We start from the raw sequence: 20349 nt of genomic DNA on the forward strand, positions 1-20349 counted from the left end.
GAGGAGGAGGAGGAGGAAGAGCATGCAGGCTCGGGGAAAAGCGTGCACAGAGATCAGGATGTGGGAGAGTCCTGGGCTTGCTCAGGAAACTGCAAGTGTGGCTGAGTTCACGTGAGCAAGGGAAAGGATGAGGGGCCCAACCACAGGGGTCTAGAATTAAAAATCATAGGTTCTGGAGCTGGACTTCCTGGATTCAAATACCAACAATGTGGTTTAACAGCTGTGTGCCCTTAAGCAAACCATTAACTACTCTGTGCTTCAATTCTTTCCTCTTATCAAGTCCCTACCTTATCTGGAGTTTTGAGGATTGAAGGAGACAAGTCTTGTTGAAGTGCCTGGTATGCAGCAAGTGCTCAGTAGATGTCAGTTGCTAGTATGGACCTTGTTAAGAATTGTGGTATTTGTCCTATGAATAATGCAGAATGCATTAATCTGGACTCTCTGGATTGCAAGGGATAGCAACCCAACTCACACTGGCTTAATCAACAATAGGGGGATTTACTGACTCATATAACTGAAAGATATAAGTTTAGATGTGTCATCAGGCACAGGTGGATTCCATGCATATAGCACTCATTTCTCTCTGTCCCCACATGGTGGCAGAGTGGCCATTTAGCTACCACAGTGAAAGAAAGCACCTCTCTCCAGCCTGTTGCAGGGCCACTCTCATAGAAGTCTCTCACTGCCCTGGTTCCCAACTGGTTCCCATCCAGTACCCAGCCCTGAGCCAGTCACCATGCTGTGCAGGTGATGGGAAAAGGGGATTTGATGCTGGACAGCCAGTCATATCCCCGAACATCTGAGATCACTGGCCTGGGGCTGGCAGGGGGTCCTAAAAGGAAATTGGGGTGCTGTTACCAAATCAAGGAGAGGCGTGCTGAGCAGGCAGACACAGACAGTGTTGAGTCAGTCACTGGAGGCTTTATACAGGGAAGGACAGGGCCTGGTGTTTCTCCTGAGATGACCACTCTGGCTGCTGAACGGAGATGGGAGGAAGACAAAGTGGAGGTGGGGGTCAATGTCGGGAGTCCGGGAGAGAGTGGAAATGGTGTGGCCGAGCTGGTGGCACGTGGGGTCCAGGCTAAGAGCCAGGTTTTGGCCTGAGCAGCTGAGACTGGGCGCTTCAGGGAGGGGCAGGCTGAGGAGGGTTTGACTTGGGGGAAGAAGTGAGAGTCAGCTTTGGATGCCCTGAGTTGGAGTAGCCCTGAGACATCCACAAGGAGGAGTCCTAGAGGCATTTCTGTGACGTTAAGAAGTCCACTTCACATTCTTTCCTGGTTCCTATGAAATATCAGAAGGATAATAAATGCATTGAATAGTGCTTTCTCTGCCCAGTAGAATACACTAGAACCAAGTGAGGCCTGCCCCCCCCCCAGGACAGTTGAGACAAAAACAGCTTGCTGAGCTGTTCGCAGGGAATATGTCTGGCCCAATCCCTCCCTTAAGAGTCAAAAGACTTGAAGTCCTGGGCAGCAAGGTAGTCAGGACCAGCAGGCTGGGGGCATGCAATGAATGTTGGTCGAACTGACAGGGTCTCAGACCCCTGGAGCTAACAGTGCAGCTGTGGTGAGGCATGAGGAGCACAGGTGACAAGGAAAATGCCTGGGCAGATGGCCAAAACTCAATGCAGGTGGCATGGCCAGGCAGCAGAGTCCGTGAGGGCTCAGAGGAGAAGGAGGTTAATGCAGGGCTGGCATAATCTGGGGTGGCTTCCTGGACGCAGGACTGGAGTGGCATCATCAATGTGCCAGGCAAAAGGAAGACTATGACCTCAGACATGGGGTGCAAGCCTAGGTGTGGAGAGCATCCCACTCAGCCCCAAAGCAGCTGGGTCTCTAAGAACTTCCTAAATTAGACCAGGACGCCAGAACCTCCCTGGGCTTCCCAGACATCGTGAGGTCTTCAAGTGAGGGCTTGCCCCCAGATTTCCCCATCATTTGAGGAGGAGCAAGCTGCTCCCTCCACAGGGCACCTCATCTTTCTCTGTGTAGCAGCCCTCAGCCCTGTGGAGATTTCTCTGTGTACCCCTCCCCTCAGCTCATCCCGTCCCCAAGGCAGGGAGCTGGAAGGGACCACTGTCAACACCCAGCATGCTCCCTGCTGCAGGAGGCCCTGGGTAATTTTAGGAAGAAGTGAATGCATGCCAGGGCAAATGGCCCCTGGGAGGGGAGCACCAGGCAGCTAGGAAGGGCCTAGCAGGGCACTTCATGGGTGTGGGGGGCAGGTATGGAGCTTGGGGACTCCTGTGTCTGCTTCCCTCTCCAGGTCTAGGAAATGTCACGTCCTGCGTGGCAAGGGCAGTGGGAAAACAAGAGGGGCGATGCAGAGTTAAAGAGCACAAGAGACAAAGATAAGGCTAAAGTGGGACCAGGGGGCATCAGCCTCGAGGACTGAGCCCCGAATCGGGTCGTCGCATGGCTTTTATTGAGAAAATTATACGGAAGTGAAACTGCATTACTCGAAGATCCGTGAACTACGTGCCTTAAGGCTGTTTTCCATTAACCCGCTCCTGCACAGCCCCCAGGACAACATGTTCTTACTGTGTCCTTCCAATTAAGGGAGGTGACCGATATCATTCCACCGGGTCTCAGTCATACCGAGACACTTCCTCAGGACCGTATAGGTCAGGGGTTAGTGCAGGAGGGGCGGTCATGGAGGTAGCTGTAAGGCAACAAGGGAAGAAGCAGGTATGGTAGAGCCCAAAACGCAGCCTCAGTGGACCTGGACTGGGCCCAAGCTAGTGAATCAGGGGAGTCAGCTTCCCATCCATTAGGCCCAGGGCCCGGCTGCTGATGCCTACTGGATGTTCTGCTCCCAGCCCTGCTATCCACTTAGGCATCGTTAATATTTTACGCTGCAGAGCCAAGTGATCAATGTCTCGTTTATAGACCAGTGTTTATGAGCAGTCATTGAAGCTTTCACCGGGAAGATGTACAAGAGCACCAGGGGAAACTGAGGCAGGGGAGCAGGGGTGGGGCAGCTCAGGAGGACCCCAAGATGGCTTCCTTTCCTTGTTTGGTTCTCTGTCCCCCCATCTATCTCACATCTGGTACCATGGACACACCCAGCTCGGAGAACACATTGTAAAGGGCCATGAGAGCCCCCTCGGGGGACTCGCAGGAAGCTCATTAACCTCTGAGATTTTCACACACTTTAGTAACTCTAGATCGTCCAGAGCAATCTCTCCCGTCTTAGCATCTCTGCTTAGAAGTCTGCCTTTGGTCAGTTGAGACTCACCGCATCCCACTTAAATGGAATTGAAAGTTATACATTTACGGTTCTTTAAAAATATCTCCAATAGTTCAGGCTTTTAACCAGGTGTATTAAATAGTGAGGTCGAACTGCGCAGACGCAGAAAAAAACCAAAAAAACTCCTCATGCAGCCTCGTCCCCTTCGGTTTCTACGGAGGTAGTGCTGTGCCCTGGGACAGCATCTGTTCTGGACCCCAGCAAGCCTGGCTGCACTGTGCCTCTTCTGTAATCCACTCTCTAGAGTCCGCTTTCCTCACCTGTAAAATGGGGGTAGAGAAATGTCCACGGGGGGCGCTCTCAAGGATCACAAGGAAACCTAACGGCTGGGCTCCTGTCGGCGAGGTCCATAAGGGCCCTTAGCGCTCAGCTGCGGGTTCCCACCCGGCGTGGCGCCAAGCTCTGGGTTGGGGCGCCGTACCTACCCAGCATTTGTTGAATGAATGAATGAATGAATGAATGAATGAGTGCGTAGCAGAATTCCATAAAAGGAAGCTATTGTTCAAGCCCCAGGTGCAAACAGGGTCCACTCTCACAGGCGTGGAGTGGGGCTGGGTTCCCTCTCCACCTAGCACCGGGAAGACAGAACTTGGTGTCCCGCCCTCTAAGTTCAGGCTGGTGCGCAGCGCCCACTGGCGGAAGCAGAGATTCGCGGCTCCGACCCTCAAATCCGGGAGTTCGGGGGCTCGGAGGGTCCCGCTCTCCGCCCTGCCACGCCCTTCCTCTCCGCCCTGCCACGCCCTTCCTCTCCCCTTCTTTTCTCCTTCCTTTCCGTGGCTTTCCTTTCCTACCCAGTACTCCGGGGCAGGAAGAAGGCGAGCCACAAACTAATTAGCACTCCCTTGACCAGCTCGCGCGCAGCGCTTGGCATCCGCTCTGCTCTTTCCCACAGCCGGAAAGGCAGGCACCAGCCCCTCCTTCTAGAGGAGGAGGCTGCAAGTCCGTAACTCCCCCAAGGTCACGCAGCTAAGGCAGCACTTGAAGGCAGCTCTGTGGACTCCAGTGCCAATGCCCGCACGACCTCCTAAAGCCTGGAGTGCACACGAGTTTCCAGAACTGGAGAACTTTTGAGACCAGGGCTAAATTCAATCTCCGCCGGGGGCTGGGTTATGGGAAACACCAGGGGGCCAGAGAGCTTCCCGGACCCTCCAAAACCCTGCTCTGCGCCGGCGGCCGGGCGGGAACGGCGGCGGCCGGGCTCCGCACCCTTAGCCAGGAGAGGGGACCCCTGACTCCGCGGGGAGCGATGCCGCACTCCCCTCCTGCCCGGCTCCCACCCTGCACAGGCGGTTCGGTGAAACCGCCGACCGCGCGGCCTCCCGGGGCTGGCCGGGTAGCGGTGGCGGTGCGCCAGGCTCGGTCCACGATTGGACCGCGCCGGGCGGGGCCGCCTTCCTCCGCCCATTCGGGGCCTGCGGGGGGTGGGGGTGGGGCTGCAGGGGACGCCTCCTGGGTGGTCGCTGCGCCTAGGCCAATGAGCGCACCGGGAGCCGTGATGGAGGCTGGGCGGCCGGGAGGGCCCGGGACCCTCGCTCCCCTGCGCCCGCGGGGCTTCAGAGGGGGCGAGAGAGGCGCAGCGCCCGCGCTGGGCATGGAGGCGCCTCTGGCCAGCGCCGCTGCCGCTCCTCGAAGTTTGCAAGCGGACTCGGAAAGTTGCGTTCGGACGCAGTGCCACGTCCCACCACCGGGCAGGACCCAGCTCGCCGCCGCCGCACTGCGCGGGGCAGCGACCCCACCGACACCCGCGGCCCCACCGACACCCGCGGCCCCGCCTGCCGGGGGCATGTGAGCCGCGGCCTCCCCAGGAGCCGGCGGGCTGCACCGGCCCGGCGCCTTGGAGGCAGCGCACGGGCCGCCATGGGCATCCAGGGCATGGAGCTATGCGCCATGGCCGTGGTGGTAATGCTGTTCATCGCCGTGCTCAAGCAGTTCGGCATCCTGGAGCCCATGTCCATGGAAGGTAATGCGTGCTCCCGCCCCCGCTGCCCTCCACTGGGGCCGGCGGTCTGAGGGGAGAGAGTCGCATTCGCTCCGGTCGCGGGGACGGAGCCGGTAAGGAGTGGCCCTTGGTCGGGCACGCCTAGCTCCACCACCCCGGCAGTCTCTCAGCTCCAGAGCTTTGGACCTGGGACTAGAGGAACAAAGGGGCCTCTGGAGCCCAGAGGTGACAGAGCCGTGGCGTTTGGGGCGGGCGTGAGCGAGATGTCGGTGACACCTTGAGCGGCATCCTTGGCCGTCCCAGGCGAGCCCATCAGAGCCGCTCGCTGGTGAGCACAGGCCTCCTTGGGCCGCTGGGTGGTGAAAGGTGGCAAGGGTGAAGATGACCCCATATGGGATGGGGGCCGTCGCTTTAGCCCCCATCCCATATCCAGTCCCCCCTCCTCAGGCAAGGCTCATGCCTATGAGACCAGTAACCAAATCCTCAGTTGCCACACTTCTGTCCCAATAAAATATCAACTGAGGAGACAGACCTATTCTTAAGTGAGACACTGTTGCCTCCCTGGGACCCCAGACAGGCATCCTTGGAGCTGCTTCCCAACCCTTGGCACCTCTTTAGACTTCTGGGCAGGTTCGGGGGCACACCCATTCTGGAGGAGAATTTGACTCACCAGGGTTGTAACCTATACTTCCCTGTTCCAAAGAGGCAGATGTAGTTCAGAACCCTGCATGGTGGGGAACGGTCCAGCCTGACCTTTGTGTCACCTGTGCTCCCCTGTTGTCCTTTCAGAGGTCTCTGCTGACCTTGCCAACCTTCAGCTCCTGGGACTGAAACCAGAGGCCCCGGGAGGGCAGGGAGGGGAACCTAGCCCCCACCCCTGAACTGCCAGCAGCCCCTTAGGCTGGGAATGCACCCCAACCCCTGCAAAGGGCTGCTGAGGGCAGCAAGGGGCACAGGGCCAGGGAGCCAGGCCCAGCTTCCATTCTGCCTTCAGAGCCCAGGACTGGCTCTTGCAGCTGTGTACCTGAACTTCATGGCCACATGCCTCCCCCAGAAGCCATCCGGCTCCGTTGCATCTCTTCTAGCTGAGTTCATGAGGCCCAGAGATTAGGGACTTATTTGCTCAAGGCAGTTCTGAAAAGTGCCACCTTGAACTTTAGATTTTACTTGGAGAGGAAAATTGCTTAGGCAGGCCTACACTTGGCTGCATACTGACCCTGGCAGGAGGAATCTGTGATGGGGAAATGCAGTTGCTGGGGTGAGGCAGGGGGCCGAGCATCCCACACTGCTGTGCCCGAGGACCCTGCCTCCTGCCAGGCACTAGCTCACCCTCTATTTTTTATCTTTTCCCCACCTGGAACCTGTGATAGGCGTGGTCTCATCTTCCTCCACCTGGTGGTCCAAACCAGCTGAGCTCACCAGAGGCTGCTCAGATGGTGGCCCTAAGGACAGCCAGAGATGCGGCTCAAGGTGCCACCCACAGGTCTGGGAAAGTCTGAAGTTGGCCTTTGTGATTCCTAAGGAGAAGGGGTTTCTCCACTAGGTGGAGAGTATGCACAAGACTACAGATGCACCCACCTCAGGCTCAAATGAGTTCCTCTTTTCTGGTATATTTGTCCACTTGTGCCCCTGGCGTCCTGGGATCTTGATGCCATGGAAGGAGCACAGCACCTCAGAGCCAGCCAGTTCTCAGCTGGGGTCCTGTCACCCACACATACTGGCTGTAAAACTCCCTCAACCTTTCTGAGCCTCAATTTGACCCTCTATAAAGTGGGACCAGTAATAATTCTTGCCCCGTGGGACTTGTAACCAGTCAGTGAGGCGTTCATGGTCCCGGCACTGTTCTTCGTGTGTAATAAATGCACAAGCTTTATGAATCATTGCCATCACCAATAATTAGCAATAGAGTGATGAGCTGTATTAGCAGAACTGATTCACAGCTGAAAACATCCTCTCCATGTCAGAGGGAGGGGCTATAAGTTCTAGATGTTCCCTGTTGATGGGGCCCGTTAAGTGCCTGGAAGGGCCTATTGGCCCGGCAGTGTCTAAGGGACTATCAGATGCGCTATGAGAAGCCAGCCCTTTGGCTCCAGCCTGGATGTGAGCTGGCACTGAGGGAAGGGAGCTGGACTACCCAGGTGCCCCCCCACCCCCACCCCGCCCCAAGCCTGCACACATGCAGTGGGATGTGTCTGTTGTCCTCGCTGAGCCTCCGTAGTTCTCGTCTGAAAGAGACCAGAGTTATGAAGCCCCTGGGGATTGTTAGGAACTAATGGATCCAGGTTGTAGGGATGCAGCTTCTAGAAATAGATGCAGGAGTGGAAAGCCCCCTCGCCCTGCTCCAGGTTCCCTGTCAGCCTCTGTCTCTGGTGACTGCATCATGGGGTGTTCCAGCCTGGTGTGGCCACCAGTTTACTGGGTGACCTTGGTGTATCTTAATTTCCTCATCTGTAGAATAAAGATAATAATAGGCTGTTTTCCACTATCCACTTCCCGGGGTGGGGGTGGGGGGGGGTGAACTATGGTACTTTGCAAAGTAAAAGTGGAACTCAGGGACTCCTAGGGGTGGGGACACCAGTAAAAAGTAAGCCTGGGCTGACCAGCCTTGTTCTTAAACCAACACAGCCCGACATCAGATCTCCGTGTCCACGTCTGTGGCCCAGCGCTTGACTCTGGCTGCTTGTTCTGTCAGCCCAGGTTTCCTAAGTTCTATCTAGACTTACAGCTCTTGGCTGAGGGCCGTTTCCTCCTTAGTGGACATTTGGTAATGTCTGGAGACATTTCAATTATCATAACCTGGGGGGAGAGTGCTACTGGCATCCATTGGGTGGAGGCCAGGGAGGCAGGTAAACACCCTGACATGCACAGGAAGCCCCCACCACAAAGAATTATTAGACCCAGGTGTCAGTGTGACTTTGAGAAGCCTTGTATCAGAAGGAGCCCTGGCCAGGCGCTGGGCAGCTGTTTTTCAGCCCCAACCTGGTCCCTGACATGTTGTCATTCACTTGGACAAGTCACTTTTCCTATCTTAGCTCTGTTCCTTGTCTGTAAGGGAGGGGGTTGGATTCGAGGCACCATCTCCCCGTGAGCTTTCCCTGGCCTTCTGGCTCCCTGACTCTCAGGTTCTGTTTGGTGACGCTGTCTTGAAATTTTCTATGTCCCCGTCCCCACCCAATGTGTGCTTTCCAAGGGCAGCAACCCCAGAACTGCCCAGCACTGCCTAGCAAACAGAAGGTGTTCAGTAAGTTTAAATTCTATGCCATTGTCAGTACACAGTTATTCGGCACCCATTGTTTGCCAGGCAGTGCGAGGCTGCCAGGAGCACAAGTAATGCAGGGTCTTGGCCCTCCCTTTAAGGCAGCCTGGGCAGGTGCCCTCTGAGGGGATGGTCCTTCTGGCTGGGGTGGGGGAGGGAGGCTGGATTGTGAGGTCAGAGTGTAGGCCGGTGGAGAGAACAGAGGTGTAAAGGGGAGAATGGGGCATGCCCAAAATGGAGATGTGCACCGCCTGGCCCACCACCCCTGTTCTGCTCTCCAGGGGGAAGCCCTAAGCCTATATAGCTGCCCTGTGTGCACAATGCCCATGGGGGCCTTGCTTTGCAAAGGTGGCCTGGGAGCCTGGAAGGTCCACAGCCCTTACTCCTCCTGCCCCCTCTTGCTCTCCTTACCCCAGAACCCTCTCTTACCTTTGCTGGGGCTGGTAACGCTCTGAGTATCCTGGGTGCTCTTGTTCCTGGCAGGGCCACTGCTCTTCATGCACTGCAAATCTGTCAGGACTCCTGTGGCCCAGGCAAATTCCAGATCTGGGGTGCCGATAACAGTACAGTAGCCAGCATCTACTGAGCATTCTGTTTGCACCAGGCACTTTGTGCATATCCTAATTTTGTCCTCATTTGGATGCCCATTTTATAGTTGAGGAAACTGAGGCTCAGGGAGAATAAATGACTTGCCTGAGGTCCCCCAGCTAGAGATGGGCAGAGCCAGGACCTTTCTTAACTCAGGCACACCATCCTGGATGTGTCTCTAACTCCCCAGGGCCGCCGGGGCCATGGACACAAGTGTGCGTGTCCCAGCCTCTTACAGCACAGGTGTCAGGAGCTCCATGTGGAGGCAGTTACATGGGTACAAATCTAAAGTGGGAAGAGTACCGGTCACAGAGCATTGTGAGGACTAAGTGTGCGAGTGTGTGCAAAGCTCAGGGAGCAGTGCCTGGCACAGAGGGAGCATTTGGAAGTGTTAGCTCTCATCATTTCTGCCAGAAGTGACCTAGCCCAAATGACCCCAGGATCACATACCACTGACTGTGCACTAGAAGTTAGTGGGCAAGGAGGATGCACTTGACAGGCCCTTTATCATGGTGGCCGTCCTTCATTATGTCCTCTGTAGGGTCCAGGCACCTGGGTCCAGACTGGCTGAGGCTGCTGCCTGCTGGGCCAGCTCTGGGGAAGGGAAGAGAGAGGCTGGCTGTTACAGGGATGGCATCTGCAGGACAGGGAGGTGGGCTGGAGCCCTAGGCCTGATGTTGCTGTAGGCTGGTGGGACTTGAGCAAGGCCCCCGTCCCCGAGTCCGGGCCTCAACTGTTGCAGATCTAGACACGGTTGGTGTTTTCCAAGTGGCTTAGTCAGGAATATCACAGGAAGTCGGACTTGGCAGCCCAGCACTGCGACAGACAGACGGACCCTGCTGGATCGCAAAGGGAGTCTTGCTTCACAGGCATCCCCTGACCCCACGGCAGTCCCTGGGGGTGGGGGTGGGGGTCCTCTGTGGGTCCCCAAAGTCTAGGAGTTACCTGACTAGCAGGGACTAAGTGAGGTCTGAATCTGCCAGCTGGGTTCAAGAGTGACTGCAGCCAGCGAGTGTGGACAGCAGTTTGGAGTCTTCCTGCAGAGGAGAGCAAAGATGGGTGCTGGGTGGCAGGGGGCAGCCTGCAGGGCAGCCTCTCAGAGGTGTTGGAGACAGCCCAGGGGTGTTACGGGCTCCTGCACTGGGTAGGCCAAGAGTGCCCCTCACCCAGTATTGTACCTTAGCTCAGTGAAGTGAAGGCCTGGAGCTACCTTTCCCAAGCCCCTGCCAGTGGGTCCTGCACAGAGGGGCTGCGTGAAATGGGTGACAGAAGCCTAGATGAGACTTTTACGCCTGGGAGAAAAGCCGTGTATAATCTGTCAGGCTGTTGTACTTTGGGGCACTCAACTTTAACACAATGTTAAAAAACCTCATGTTTTCACACCTCTGACAAAAGGCTTGTTTGATAGAGAGGTGAAATCTTTACTGCTGACCCCTGATCGTCAGTGGATACTTGATGGGGGGCGGGGAGTGTCCAGGACTAGTCCCTTGAGGGGTGAGGAGGGCTGGGCCCAGGAAGAGGTAGGGGAGACAGCACACAGGCCGACCTCACAGTTGGGCCTAGCGAGGCCCCAGTGTGGTGATGAAGCTGTGCAAATGCTATTTAGACCCACTGATGGCGAGCCCACCCTGGAATTGCAGACGTGGGGGTGAGGCCTCCAGCACCTCCTCACAGATCTGGCCAGTCTCTTGCCTATTGTATTCTGCCTGACCAAGACAGACTGTCAAAGTCAAAAACAGATTCCCATTGGTTTAGCTCAGGAAGAGAACAAGTGTGTAGCAAAGCTGTTCAGAGACTAAGGCTTGGATAAGATCACTGCGTTGGAACTGAGCTGGTTAGTGTCCAAAGGGCAATGACAGCCAGTAGCTTTAAGGGTTATGTCTTCAACAGACAGAAAACATTTGCCTCTCCAGTGGACATGAGTCATATGCAACTAAAAGTATTTTTCTAAGTCCGAATGTGCAGTGCCTGGCGTGACCAATAGCAAGTAGGAATCAGTCAGTTTCCTATAGACAGTGCTTCTGCATGACGTGGCAAAGCCACGTGGCAGCAACCGTCCTGCCATGTTTTCCAGCGCTAGGCGATTTAACCCCATTGCCTCGGTGGATGGCACCAGCAGTCACCTGATTTCCCAGATCAGAAACGTGGGGTAGTCCCCAGCTCTGCCCATCCTGCCCTGGTCCACTTGGTGGCTGGGGACAGAGGCTCCTTCCTTCTTGACATCTCTTGCCAGTCCCGCTCTCTGTTCTCTTCATCACTTCACTTGACACCTGCGGCCAGAGTGACTTCTAGAATGGAGACCAGATGAGGCCTTCCCCTGCTTTGGGGCCTTCCATGGCCTCTGTGCCCACATATCTTTTGGATCACCTGGGACCCTGCCTACCTGCTGTCATTGGACGTGAGTCTTGGAATATCACCTCTCTCTCTGATCCCCCACCCACACTGTGCCCAACAGGTATAAGCGACAGGTAGTGGTGGGGCTGGGGACCACCTGCCGTAGATAGGCCCTGCCTGTAGACATTCAAATTAACACCCAAGGCAGTAGTCTATGTACCACCCAAGGAAACAGTTGTGGGGGGCCCATCTCACGCAATGTGTGTTCTGGGGCACCCCCCACATGCAAGCACTATTTTGGGGTTGGGTACAGCAGCAAGCGTACAGGAGTCTCTGCTGAGATCCCATGGTAGAGGAGAGACCGGCGATAGGCCAGTGTAAGCATTGTTCTCCTTGGGCCACTGTAACAAAACACCACAGACTGGGGAGCTTAAAAAACAGAAATTTACTTCTCACAGACTGCAAGCTGGAAGTCCCACATCCAGGTGTGGGCAGGGTTGCTTTCTGATGAGGCCCCTCTTCCTTGATGGCAGACGGCCACCTTCACACTGTGTCCTCAGGTAGCCTTCCCTCAGTGCACACATGCAGGTGGGAGGGAGATCTCTCTTCCTCTTCTTATAGGACACCAATCCTATTGGATTAGGGCCCACTCATATCACCTCACGTGATCTTAATTACCTCCCAAAGACCCCATCTCCAAATACAGTGACACTGGGGATTAGCGCTTAAACATATGAATTTCAGGGCATGGGGAACACACAATTCAGTCCATAGTGCCAGTAAATAGAGAAATATGCACGTGCCAGGGAGCTATAGCCAAGTGAAGCAACTAAGAGAGATGAGGGATAGATGGGAATGGTGGGGGTGGCGCCACTGAGGGGGTGACATTTGCGCAGAGGCCTGGAGGAAGTGTGCCTTCTGAGGGAAGCACATTTGAGCCAGAGAGAACAGCGGTAAGAGGGGGAATGCCTGCAGAGGGAGTGTGCCTGGAAGTTTGAGGGGGCACCAAGGGGCCAGCACAGCTGAAGCAGAGAGCAAGGGAGAGACATGAGAGGTGAGGTTGGAGCTGGGGACTTGGGGGCACACTTATTGGCCATTTCAGGACTCTGACTTTTACACTCAAACCTCGGGGAGGTTGTCAAATGGAGGAGTGCATGAGGATATGTTTTCAGTAGCTTCCTCCAGCACTGTTTGAAAAATAGACCAGCTTGTCCAGGAGACAAGCCTGGAGAGATGTTGCAGCCTTAGACATGGGGGTTGGGGCATTGAGGTGGGGAAGCAGAGGCTGGAGGAGTGTTGGAAGTAGGCTGGCAGGGTTGCGTGTGGGTTGCGTGCATGTGGGAAGAAGGCCTGTGCCCAGGGTTTGGCACAAACCCTCAGCAGGATGGACTTGCATTCAGTGAGCCAGCAGTGAGCCAAGGAAGGCTGTGGGTGGAGCAGGCTTTGGGGGGAACATCAGGAGCTCAGTTTGGACCTGTTCCATTTGGGAGCCTCCTAGACATCCACGTGCAAAACCAGCGGTGAACCTGGGGCTCAGGGAAAATGGAGCCCATACCCTCCAACTGCAGCTTGACTTTTACGGAGCTGTTAGACTTTACATGAAATTTTAATGAGTGTCATGTTTGTTCCTCATTGTTCCCATATGCATTTTTCATACTAATGATTTTGAACACTTCAATGTGTGCTTATTAGGTTTTTTCAGTTTCCTCCTCTGGGATTGCTGTTCTTTTTCTTTTCTTTTTTTTAATTGGGGAATTGGGGGAAGGGAACAGTGTTGGGGAATTGGGAAGGGGAACCAGCCAAGTTGTTGTTCTTCAATCTTAGTTGTGGAGGGTGCCAGTTGCCATCTAGCTGCCCATCTGGCTCGTGGCCTCTAAGCTCAAGGTGTTGTGTTACAATCTTAGTTGAGGGTGGGCATAGCCACCATCCCATGCAGGAGTCTAACCTGGCAGCCTTGTTATTAAGAGTGCACACTCTATCCACTGAGCCATCCAGGCGGCAGCTCAAATCAAGGTGCTGAGTTCAGTCTTAGCTGCGGGTGGGCGTAGCCCACCATGGAACAGGCAGTCTTGTTGTTAGGAGCACATGCTCTCACCAGATAAGCCATCCTGCCACCTGTTGGCAGCTCAGCGGCAGCTCAGCTCAGGCACAGTGTCAGTGGCCCATGTGGGAATAGAACCGGTGGCCCTGTTGCTCAGAGCTTGTGCTCTTAAGCTAACTCTTAACCAACTGAGCCACTCGGCCAGCCCTGCTGTTCTTTTTTTTTATTTTCCAAGTGTCGAATGTTTAATTCAGACCAGAGGTCAGTCTCTCTCTTTCTCTCTCTCTCTCTCTCCCTCTCTCTCTCTCTCTCTCTCTCATTCTGGAACTTTAATTACTTTTAAACATTTCAATTAACCTCTGATAATGCACATATATATTTGATAGGTGAGTTACACAGAATAACATAATGAACACCAGTGAACCCACCCTCCACTAGAATGAGAGCATCACCAGCTGCCTCTCTCTCTGAGTTCCTCTCTTATCCCGTCCCGTAGAGGTTACCACCCTCCAGATTTGTGCTTGTCACTCCTGGATATTTCTTATTTATAATTTTATCTCCTATGTATTCCTTTAAATATATTGTTTGGTTATTCTTGGTTTTGAATTTTAAAAAAATTGGAATCATACTGGTCTCCTAGGACTGGTTTTTCATCCAACAGTATGTTTCTAAGACTTGTCCCTATTGCTGCGTGTGATTATCATGTCCACTGCTTATAACATTTCATCCCATGGATGTTCCACGATCCACTTATCTGATCTATCATCAGTGGATCTTTGATTAATTCAAGCTATTGTTACTGTAGCATGCTTAGTGACAACTCTTTTTTTTTTTTTTTAAGATTTTTATTGGGGAATTGGGGGATGGGAACAGCGCTGGGGAATTGGGGGAAGGGGAACAGACAAGTTGTTGTTGTTTTGTTCAGTCTAGTTGTGGAGCACATGGCTTCACTGGCCCAAGTTGGCACCATCATTGCGCTCTTCCCGGGCGAGGCAGATCAGTCGCCGGCTTCTGGACGGCCGCTCTCTGCGGCTGCTGGCTGCTCACGCTGGCTGCTGGCTACATACGGTAGCCCATGGCAACCCACAGCAGCAGGGGCTGCAGCCTACGCTGTGGCCAGCAACTCACGGCAGCCCAGCTCCAGGTTGAGCTGTTGCCCAGCATCTTAGCTGTGGAGGGCAGTGTCACTGGCCCTCATATGTGGGATCTGAACCGGGGCCCTCTGGCGTCCTAAGCCAGTTCTTAACCACTGCGCCACTCGGCCGGCCCGTGACAACTCTTGTGTATATCTCCTGGGCAATGAGCTTCTCTGGCAGGCAAACCTGGGAGGGAAGTACTACACCCTCAGGTACACAAAGGTAATTTTCATTAACTTATATATCATTCATATGAAGATGCAAACATGTTCTACCTGTCTCCCTGGCTTGCAGACGGCCACGTTCTCGCTGTGCCATCACGTGGTCTTTCCTCTGGACATGCACGTGTATGGTGTCTCCAGTTCTGTGAGTTTTGATAAATGCAGTCCTGTAACCCCTACCACAATCAAGATATAGAACAGCTCCATCACCACAAAAAAATTCCTTCATACTGTGTCAACCCCTCCCTTGTCCCCAGCCCCTGATACATTCTCCTTCCCCATGATTTCTATAATTTTCCATAATGACATATTATCGGCATCATACATCGTGTAGCCTCTTGAGTCTGATTTTTTTCACTTACCTGTGCATTTGAATTTCTTTCCTGTTGCTGTGGGTATCACGAGATTCACTGAAGAGTACTATGCCGCTTTGTGGACAGACCATGGTTTGGTTACCCATTCACCTGTCTAAGGACATTTGGGTTATCTCCACCTTTTGGCGATTGTGAATTAAATTGCTCTAAACATTTGCATAAGTTGTTGTGTGAATACAATAGTTTTCGTTTCATTTGGGTGAATAATGGGAGTGGGATTTCTGGGTCATAGGATTAAGTGGATGTTTGTAAGAAAATGCCACACTGATTCCTAAAGTGCCGGCACCATTTTTATTCCTGCCAGCAAAGTATAACAGTTCCCGTCCTGAATAGTGTCTGATGTCAATATTTGTTAAATGATTTTAATAGGTGTGTAGTTATATTTCATTGTGGTTTTAATTTGGATTTCTCTCATTGCAAATGGTGTTAAACAGCTCTTCATGTGTTAATTTGCCTTCTGTATAATCTCTTGGGTGAAGTGTTTGATCAAGTCCTTTGCCCATTTATTAATTTGGATTGTTAATTTTCCTATAGATGAGTTTTGAGAATTGTTTATATATTCTGGATATCATTTGTCAGGTGATTTGCAAATATTTTCTCCTAGTCTGTAGTTTATCTTTTTATTTAACAGTATCTCTTACAAAGCAAAAGTTTTAATTTTTCATTAAAATGTATAGTTTATCAATTTTTTTATGGATTGTGCTGTTGGTGTCATGTCTAAGAACTCTTTGCCTAAAACCAGACCATAAAGATTTTCTTCTATGTATTTTTGTAGAACTTTTATAGTTTTATGTCTTACATTTAAATCTATGCTCCATTTTGAGTTAATTTTTGAATAAGATATAAGGTTTAGTGAAAGTCATTTTTTAATTTAATTTTATTTATTTTTCAGTTGCAGTTGACAGTCAATATTATGTTAGTTTCAGGTGTACAACACAGTGGTTACACATTTATATAACTTAAGAAGTGATCCTCCCAATAAGTCTAGTACCCATCTGACACCATACATAGTTATTACATTACTTAGTATATTCCCTATGTTCTATCAAAGTTATTATTATTATTATTATTATTATTATTATTATTTGTAGATGGATGTCCAATTTTCCAGCACCATCTATTGAAAAAAACTATCCTTTCTCTATTAATCACTTGGGCACATTTGTCAAAAATCAGCTCATCATTGTGTGGATCTATTTCTGGGTTATCTGTTTCATTTCCTTGATTTGTGTGTCTCTCTCTCCAACACCAGTCTTGATTACTATATCTGTATCAAGACAGACTGATTTCTCCCACTTTATTCTTTTTCAAAACTGCTTTAGCTATTCTGTTTCTTTTGCCTTTCCATATAAGTTTTAGAATCAGTGTGTTTATATCTACAAAAATATCCTTCTGGAATTTTTATTGGAATTACAGTTTAATCTGTACATCATTTTGGAGATAACTGACATCTTTATGATATTGAATCTTTCAGTCCATGAACATGGTATGTCTCTTCACTTATTTCAATCTTCTGTGATTTCTTTCATCATCATCAGATTACGTGCATATTTTGTTAGATTTATGCCTAAGAGTTTCATTTGTGGGGCAAGCGATTATAAAAGTATTGGTTTTTAAATTTTGGGTTCCAATTGTACATTGCTAGTCTATAGAAATGTGACTGATTTTGTGTGTTGACTTTGTATTCTGTGACCTTGCTAAACTCACTTATTAGAGGATTTTTTGGTATATTCTTTGGGATTATCTACATAGATTATCATGTCATCTGTGAATAGGGCTAGTTTGATTTTTTTCTTTCTAATCTTAATCTTTATGATTTTCCTTGCTCTCTTCCTTTCTTTTTTATTTATTTATTTTAAAGATTTTTATTGGGGAATTGGGCAAGGGGAGCATTGTGTTATTCCAGGACCCATCAGCTCCAAGTCAAGTTATTGTCTTTCAATCTTAGTTGTGGAGGGCGCAAGCTCAGCTCTAAGTCCAGTCGCCACTTTCAATCTAATTATGGGGAGGGGGGCGTAGTCCACCATCCTATACGGGTGTCGAACTGGCAACCTTGCTACTAAGAGCATGTGCTCTCATCAGCTCAACCGCAGCTCAGTTCAGGCGCAGCTCACTGGCCCATGTGGGAGTCGAACGGGCGACCCTGTTGCTCAGAGCTCGCACTCTAACCAACTGAACCACCTAGCCGGTCCTCTTTCTTTCTTTTTTAAATAAACTTTTTATTTAGAAATAATTTGAAACTTACAGAAAAGTTGCAAGAATAGTACCAAGACCCCATTCAGATTTCTCCAGTTGTCATAATAATAAACTTTGTAGGAACCTTTTCACACATTATACCCACTAGTCATATCTCTTTAGCCTTCTTTGACCTGGAATGGTTTCTCTGGTTTCCTTGACTTTTGTGACATTTAAAAACATTACTGGCTAATAGTTGTGTAGAATATCACTCTATCTGGGTCTTCCTTGCTTTTTCCTTTTCTTTTCCCCCCTCCTTGCCCTAGCTAGGACTTTTAGTATAATGTTGAATGGGAGAGGAGACAGCATATATTCTTGCCTGTTCTCAGTCCTGGGGGAAAACATTCAGTATTTCACCATTAAGTATGATGTTAACTATAGGTTTTTTGTAGATGTCCTTTATCAAGTTGAAGAAGTTCCCTTACATTCCTAATTTACTGAACTTTTTATTGTGAATGAACACTGAATTTTGTCAAATACTGTTTTACTCTTTCTGCATCCTTCATATAACCATGTGTTTGTTTGTTTTTTAGACTGTTGATTGGTGAATTATGTTGGTTCACTCTCAAATATTGAATCAGCCTTGCATTCCTGGGGAAAAAACCCATTTGGATTCAATTTACAAATGTTATTTTGAGAATGTTTGTGTTTATGTGCAAGAGGAGTATTGGTTAGGCCTATTCAAGTTATCACTTTCATCTGGTGAATTTAGGTAGTTTGTGATTTTTGAGGAATTGGTCCATTTTATCAAAGTTATTGAATTTGTATACAGAGACTTATTGATGATATTTTCTTTTATCCTTTTAATATCTGGAGAGTCTATACTTATTTCCTGTTTATTCCTGATATTGGTAATTTGTGCCTTCTCTCTCTTTTTTGTCCTTTTCATTTTATCAATTTTATTGATGTGTTCAAAGAACCATCTTGTGATTTCATTGACGTTCTCTATTTTTTTCCCCCTAATTTCATTTATTTCTGCTCTTATCTCTTCCTGTTTACTTTCTTCTGCCTGCTTTGGGTTTATTTTACTCTTCTGTTTCTATTTTCTTGAGGTGGAAGCTTATACTATTTATTTAAAATCTTTTATCTTTTCTAATAGGTATTTAATGCCCTAAATGTCCCTCTAAGTACTAATATAGCTGCGTCCCACAAATTTTGGCATGTTATCTTTTCAAATGCTCTCAGTTCCAAATATTTCTGTTATTATAGCTTCTTCTTATTTTCCTGCTGACCTTCATTTTTATTTGATATCGCTTCCCTTAATCCTGAAGTACTTCCTTTAGCGTTTCTCGTAGTATATTTCTGCTGGCAGCAAATTCACTAGCATTCATTTATCTGAAAATGCCTTTATCTCACCCTCCTTTTTTAAAGGACATTATCACTGGATATAGAATTGTAGGTTAACCGATTTTTTTTCTTTCACCAGTGTAAAGTGTGTTCCATTGTCTCTTTGTCTACATAATTTCTTGCGAGAAGCTAGCTGTCTTCCTTATGGCTCTTCTCTTATATGGCCTCCTCCCCACCAGCTCCTTTTAAGATTACCTCTTAATCTTTGATTTTCATCAGTTTGACCATACTGTTCCTGCATGTGGTTTTCTTTTTATTTTTCCTTCTTGGGGTTCACTGAGTTTCTTGGATCCATGTATTGATGTGCACCTCTAATGCACTGCATGTTTCTTCTTGGTGTGCATCCCTATATTGTGCCCCCATCCTGCCTTTGACAAACCATTGGGATGCCTCCAATTTCCCCACTAAAAACACTGTTGCCATGAGCATCCTTGTACAAGTCCCCTTAGCTGGGTAAGATTCTATTTGGGATTATAGAATCCAGAGTGAAACTGCTGGCTTGCAAGGTTTGCCTATACTAAACTTGACTGAGCGTTGCCAGATGTCTATATGGTGATGGTAATGATCTAGAAGAGAGGGAAGAAAGATGGTGGGAAAGGAGGAAAGAGGGGGGAGAATTGCTGGCGCATCATGCTGGAGTAGATTAGAGGGGCTGGGCTGGTACCTGCTGCACAAGTGGAGACATCAGCCAGGAACAGGGATGGTTCAACTCCAGAAAGGAGGGAAAGCGAAGGTCTGGGCGAGATGCAGGTGGATGGGTAGATGTGGTGGCAGGAACTTGGGGAAATTCCTTTGTGTGGTTTCTATTTTCTCGGCGATGTAGCAAGCAACCTGAGAGTCAGGATGGGGGAGGAGGTACTGGCAATTTAAAGAGAGGAAGGCATCAAGTAGCTGTCTTGGAGGCTGGGGGTCTGCATGACCAAGGCAGCAGAGTCAGTTGCTGGGCAGTTTGCAGGCTGCTGTCAGGTTAGTAAGAGCGGGCAGTGTTCATGGGAGAGGCTGTGCCTGGCACTGTGCTGGACTCTGAGGGCACAGGGTGGGCAGTGCAGGGGAGCTGCAGATCATTATGCACTCACTGTCCTCAGGGCCAGGGGAGGCTGGGGTGGTGGCAGCACCATGGGACTCATGCTTCCCGTCTTGGTAGGAAGGTCCATGGTTATGTGATCAGGCTGCTCAGCAGGTAATAGGTAGTCAGTGCTACTCTGTCTGTAGCTCTATTTTGTATTATAAAAGTGATGGATGCTTTACCAAAAGAAATTAGGAAAAAGTTTTAAAAAAATCAAATGAAAAGGTAAAGATCACCTGAAATCCATCCCTCCCCCCATCCCCACCCCCAGAGGTAGCCATGGTTAGTCAACATTTGGATGTGATGTTATTAAAGAGGGCTGGTCCTTACCCAACAGGCCCTTGAGGTCTGACCTCCTTTCCAAATGTGAGTAACACCTCCACCACCTGCAGCCAAGCAGCAGCATGTTAGGCTGGATGGGCCAAGAGGGGTGCCCTCCTCATTCCTGGCAGAAATCAGGGAGAACTGCACAAAGGAGGTGGCTAGGATTTGGGTATTGAAGGTGGAGCTTGTCTTGAGCTTGTCTTGCTGTCTCCCCTAGTTCAGTGTCTCTCCAGGACAAG

The 20349-nt window shown here is 50.3% G+C and overlaps 1 protein-coding gene across 3 annotated transcripts in view; it reads left to right on the forward strand.

The window, feature by feature from the left end:
* The window catches only part of KCNIP3 (potassium voltage-gated channel interacting protein 3), a 71863-nt gene that overhangs the window by 41080 nt on the left and 10434 nt on the right, over positions 1–20349 (forward strand). The window contains exon 1 of one of the 3 annotated variants that reach the window (XM_019660017.1): positions 4757–5209. The exons of the other annotated variants lie outside the window; for them this stretch is intronic. Coding sequence (XP_019515562.1) covers positions 5107–5209 — 103 coding nt within the window. The 5' untranslated portion in view covers positions 4757–5106. Of the gene's footprint in view, positions 1–4756; positions 5210–20349 lie in introns of those variants that run through there. 3 annotated transcript variants of the gene reach the window in all.

Source organism: Hipposideros armiger, unplaced genomic scaffold, assembly GCF_001890085.2.
Source record: "Hipposideros armiger isolate ML-2016 unplaced genomic scaffold, ASM189008v1 scaffold_310, whole genome shotgun sequence".
Taxonomy (NCBI): Eukaryota; Metazoa; Chordata; class Mammalia; order Chiroptera; family Hipposideridae; genus Hipposideros; species Hipposideros armiger.